Source organism: Lipotes vexillifer, unplaced genomic scaffold, assembly GCF_000442215.2.
Source record: "Lipotes vexillifer unplaced genomic scaffold, Lipotes_vexillifer_v1.1 scaffold240, whole genome shotgun sequence".
In the NCBI taxonomy this organism is placed as follows: Eukaryota; Metazoa; Chordata; class Mammalia; order Artiodactyla; family Lipotidae; genus Lipotes; species Lipotes vexillifer.
The window spans coordinates 5089525-5094734 of NW_006797481.1; the positions used below are offsets into that span (position 1 = coordinate 5089525).

Genomic DNA, 5210 nt, shown 5'->3' on the forward strand with positions numbered 1-5210 from the left:
TCCACCTGGAAATACTCTAAATGTACTTCAAACACTCAACCAGACAGAGGCTCATTTTCTGATGAGTTTATACCACCTACTGGTAACACCTCCTCTTATTCAGGGAAATACTAACTCAGCTCTATTTTGTCACTGATACCCAGAATCCCAGGGCTCAGTCTGGTTTTAAGGGACATATAAAAGCTTGTCAATAAGAAAAACATTCTATATAGAAAAAAGGCAACTATACATTTCTATCTCATTTACAAGGGCTAAGTTTGGTCTGGATACCAGCTTAATTTTTCCATTGCTTCCATTAAATAAATTCATCGAGATTATATCTGGAATTAGCATGGTTTCAGGATCTGGGCAATATTAGGTCCTACAAAGTTCTAGCTACAGAAGGCAGATCTGAAAAATTTAAAGGGAAAAAAAGAGGATATTAATATGATTCCAGGGTAGGTGGGGTGGAAGACATAGGTAGGTATCCTAATTTAATGAGTAGTTACTATTTTATAAACACTTTCACAAATACAGTATTGGTTTCTTAAATAATTTTTATTTCCTTTAATTGCAAACTTTCAAGGGCACAAATTTTTATACTATTTTCAAATTTCAAATTATATATGGGTTTTAAATGTCATTTGCAAAGTTTAAACTATGTTTGAAAGTGCAAAAGAAAAAGTAAGACTTACTCATATCCATATTTTTCAGATATATCTATCACCATTTCTGCTCCCAGCTTATTCTGAGAATGTTCAAATGAAAGTTCCTTCCAAATGAACTCAATACTTGCAATGTTTCCAATGTTAATGTCTGCATTAATTAAATTTGTATAAGTCATGCCTGGCTTCAGTGTTCCACTGTAAAGAGAAAAATAAAACTCATAAGCTTGCACCAGGTATTCACAATGCTGACGTTGAAGACAACATCTGTGTGTACCATGGAAGAGAAAGTTTCATTTTCTGGCATTTGCTTATAGGAGATTTATTCTTTCCATTCACTTTGGTCAGCCTCTCAGAATAGCATGATTCTGAAGCTTGAAAAAAGGGTTAGGTAAATGGGAAGCTTGACTAAGTGATTTTTAGGGGATGAGTACTCCATAATAAAAGATCTGGTCTTGGCTTTATGGCCTCAGAAGCTAGATTTTATCGACACCAGGAAATGATCAAACTACCAATGATAGACTAAATTCACACAAAACTCACATAAGAACTAGAAGCCTGTTTATCAGCTCACAATGGTGAAATGTTTCCTTTTTATTAACCAAAAAATGTTCTCCAATCCTTTCCCTGGTACCTTCTTCATCTGTATGAAAAGAACTGGGTAACCAAACTAATGATAAAAATGATGTTTTGGTGAGTGTGGAAATAGAGCAGAGAGAAGTAGATTATCTTGAGACATAAGGCATATTTTACGCACGCCAAAATTAGACCAGATGAGGTCTCTTTATTGCTGCTATTTCCTTATTCCTTTGTTAATGTATTGTCTGTCTCCTCTAACTGGAAGGTAAGCTCCATGAGAGTAGGACCTGTGTCTGTTTCTCCAGCAGTCAGAACAATTCCCGGTATATAATAGGCATTTGAACGTTTGTTGAATGAATGAACGAATGAATGTTGCTATTCTTAGGGCCTTATTCCATTACATGTAAAATTAATTGATTTAATTACCAGAAGACAACTTTTCTTCCAGATTATTGGGGTAATTTCCCTGTTGCCCCATTAACTGCCTTCACACAGTGCAGCTCTTCAAGACAGTGTCATTGGAAGCCCAAATAACTAAAATATAATCTACGGTGATGCCAGACTCTTAAAGCTTGACCAAAGAGTGGGAATAGACTAGCATACAAATTCATTTAGTGGCTTCATTTCAAGATAAGACATCTACTGTGGACCTGAAATGCTTAATTATTCTTAAAAAAGAGGATTGGATAACTATGCAAGGACATTACAAATAGCTTCTTTAGACATTAGCAAAAGAAGTATAGAGATGTCAAAGCATTGTCACAAATCTTAGAAGGGGCAGGAACTGCACCTTTCTCCCCACCTGCCCCAGGTCAGCTGCCTTTGGGCAGGACACAAACCCCACAGCCTTAGGCAGCGAGTGTACTGTGGGCCTCAGAGCCACAGACACAAGATGGTGTTGAACTCTTCTCAGAGGAATAGCTTAATGGAGGTATGAAAAGCAAGTGGATATGAGACATGCTAAAACAGGGAAGGGTATTTGGAACATGGAACAGCATGGATAAAGCCAGGAAGGGAGGAAAGGGGGGGATCTATTTAATGCTGGGTGGAGTAATCAGGGTAACGTGGCTGAGCTGAAGATGAATGAAGCCAAACGGCGGGAGGCAGGGCTAGAAGCCACGGGCTGGAGCCTGTGCATGAACCAAAATCAAGACAATCACTGACTGTACCCATCTTTAGAGGCAGGTGCGCCAAGGTGAGATGATGAGCAGAGACGCTGCCAGAGCAGTTGATCCAAAGCAGCCCTCAACGGATAGCCATAAAATCTCTGCTTTTTGTGCCTTTGCCCAGTATTTGAAGATGACGGAACTCACAGAGGCAATGCATCTAATCCGTTCATCAGTTTGCACAACGCTAACCTCTAATTAGTATGTATAATGTTAATTCTGAAATGACTGCCGAATTGAGCAATGAAAACGAAAGATGTAATACAAAAATGCTAAGGCTGATCAAAGAAAATATTAAGGAAAATTCAAGATTAAAGGGGACTTCAGTCCAACGTGCACAGTGAATGTCTCTACTGAATTATTCCTACCTTTGACTGTCCCAGCATAAAGCATATATCTGTGGGGTACTACTTAGAGAGCTTATTAGAAATTTGGCAATTTATATAAATGTCTTAATTTGTATGGAATCTGTAAAAATAAAAGAGGTCTACCCAAATTTGTATAACATTAATGGACTGGATTAAAAATATATTTTGTTTCCTGTCAATTTTTTCCCCCTTGCTTTATTATTTAGATCTGTATTTTCATGTTATCATTTCCTAACATTTTCTTTTTGTAGCTGGAACTGTAGATATTATGATTTCTATTTTATATTTGGAAAATACAAAGTAAAAAGAAAAGATAGCTGGTGGTATTGTAGGAAAAGAAAAGACTGAGCCTTACTGAGCCAGATGAACTGAGAACTGAGTGCAGCACTGTTACCTGCCAGGTCCTCGTCCTTACCTACCTGACAACCCCAAACTCCCCTGTCTTCTCTGTTGTTTCACCTACATGGAGAAACATGCTTCCTTGAGTGACACTGTTTCCATCAAGTTTGACAGTTTGTGCCTCCAACCTGGAAATAAAGAGAAAGAAGGGTTAAAAACACACGGAAAGCATGACATCCTGGCTACTTTAATGTAAATACAACTTTCAAGGTTAAAGTGGAACAGGGCTGTTCGCGTCCATGAAAAACTATAACTTTATATAGCTCGAGTGAATTTGGTGAGAAATTATATTTTAAAAAACATATAAATGTTCACATTTTGATTTTGTAAATGTAAACAGCTTAACAATATTTTTTAAAGAAAATTCTTTAATTTTCCAGACATTTCTATAACTATAAGAGAATGTGTGTGTCTTTTCTCATCCATTAAATTTGTATTCTGTGGCATGTATGCTTTCTGTAGCCAAGTTTTAATTTGCCATAGTTTGACAACTAATCCAGAAAAGAGTCTAGAAAACCTATTGAGCAATAAGGTCTGTGCATTTTTTTTTTTTTTTTTTTTTTTTTTTTTTTGCGGTATGTGGGCCTCCCACTGTTGTGGCCTCTCCCGTTGCGGAGCACAGGCTCCGGATGCACAGGCTCAATGGCCATGACTCATGGGTCCAGCCGCTCCGCGGCATGTGGGATCTTTCTGGACCGGGGCACGAACCCGTGTTCCCTGCATCGGCAGGCGGGCTCTCAACCACTGCGCCACCAGGGAAGCCCAGGTCTGTGCTTTTAAAATGACTTAGAGGCAAAGTAAACTGTCCCTTCCTCTCCTGCAGGGCTATGTACTAGGAATGCCCAGCCAATACAGGTCTGGGTCAGCACAAAGCCTGTCAATAGGATAAATCCCTTGCAAATGGTCAAGTGTAACTTAAAAAAAATCTAGAGCTAAACAGATCTTTTATTCTGAATTCTGAAATTGTTGTATGCTTAATAACACGGAAAAAAAAATGCAATTCTTCATAAAATTGTCTGAAAAGCCTCTGAAAGGGGAAAAATTTTACTAGAGAGAATTTTCAGTCTGTGAGCTAATCATTGCCAAAGAGCTCCCTTTCCCTCCTCAGCCCATTCCACTGCAGTATGGCTCCCACTGTCACCTCTCCACTGAAACCCCAAACTCATCAATGACGGAATTGGTGGCTCACCCCTAGAGCCCCTTTGGGCCCCTGTCTCATCTGACCTTTTAGTATATTTGGTGCGGTGAATCTCTCCCTTCCTCATCATCTTTCTTGCCCCAGCTCCCACACAGCTTTGTATTTTCTCTCTATTCATTCCTCAGTCTCCTTCACAGGGGCCTCTTTCTCTGCTCTCTTTCTTCTCATTTGACACAGTCTTCTTGGGTAATTACATCATCCACTTTCATAGCTTAGATTACTGTCTAAATGCTTAAATCTGTAACCGTAGACCACATCTCCAGAGGCCCATATCTAACTGTACACGCCCAAGTCCTAAGGGCATCTCAGACCTAACATGTTAGAAACTGAGCCATCAACTTACTCCAAACCAGCCTCTCTGCCTGTGTCACCAAGTTCAGCAAACGGCACATCATCCACCCAGCTAGAATCATCCTTGACTTCTCCATTTTCTGCCTCCCTCAAATCCATTCACCCAGTTCCTTTTTGCTTCTACCTGCCCAAAGATAAAGCCCAAACCTCCCACATGGAGCACAATTTCATTATTTGATCCAATTTACCTCTCCCACCTTTGTCTCGTGTTACCCTCCTCCTGGTCTCTACAATCCAAGCAGGGGGATCTTCTTTCAATTCCAGCTCTGTCTTACCTCCAGGCATTTTCATATGCAGTTCCTTCTATCTGGAATACTCTATTTCCTTCTCCCTCTTACTCACTTTTCAGGAGTCAGCTTGGAAATCACCTCCCCTCAGAAGGCTCCCCTGATCTGGTTGCAGAAGTTCCTCCTTTGAAAATCTCCCAAAAGAAAGTTTATTACTCAGGATTGAAACTGATTTTTTTTTTTTTTTTTTTTTTTTTTTTTTTCCCCCCGGCCTAAAC

The 5210-nt window shown here is 39.4% G+C and overlaps 1 protein-coding gene across 1 annotated transcript in view; it reads right to left on the reverse strand.

Moving 5' to 3' along the window:
- Positions 1 to 326: 326 nt before the first annotated feature.
- PNLIPRP3 (pancreatic lipase related protein 3) overlaps positions 327 to 5210 on the reverse strand; it is a 34119-nt gene continuing 29235 nt past the window's right edge. The window contains 4 exon segments of the mRNA XM_007472254.1: positions 327 to 390; positions 675 to 842; positions 3177 to 3270; positions 3273 to 3284. Of these exon segments, the coding sequence (XP_007472316.1) occupies positions 327 to 390; positions 675 to 842; positions 3177 to 3270; positions 3273 to 3284 (338 nt within the window).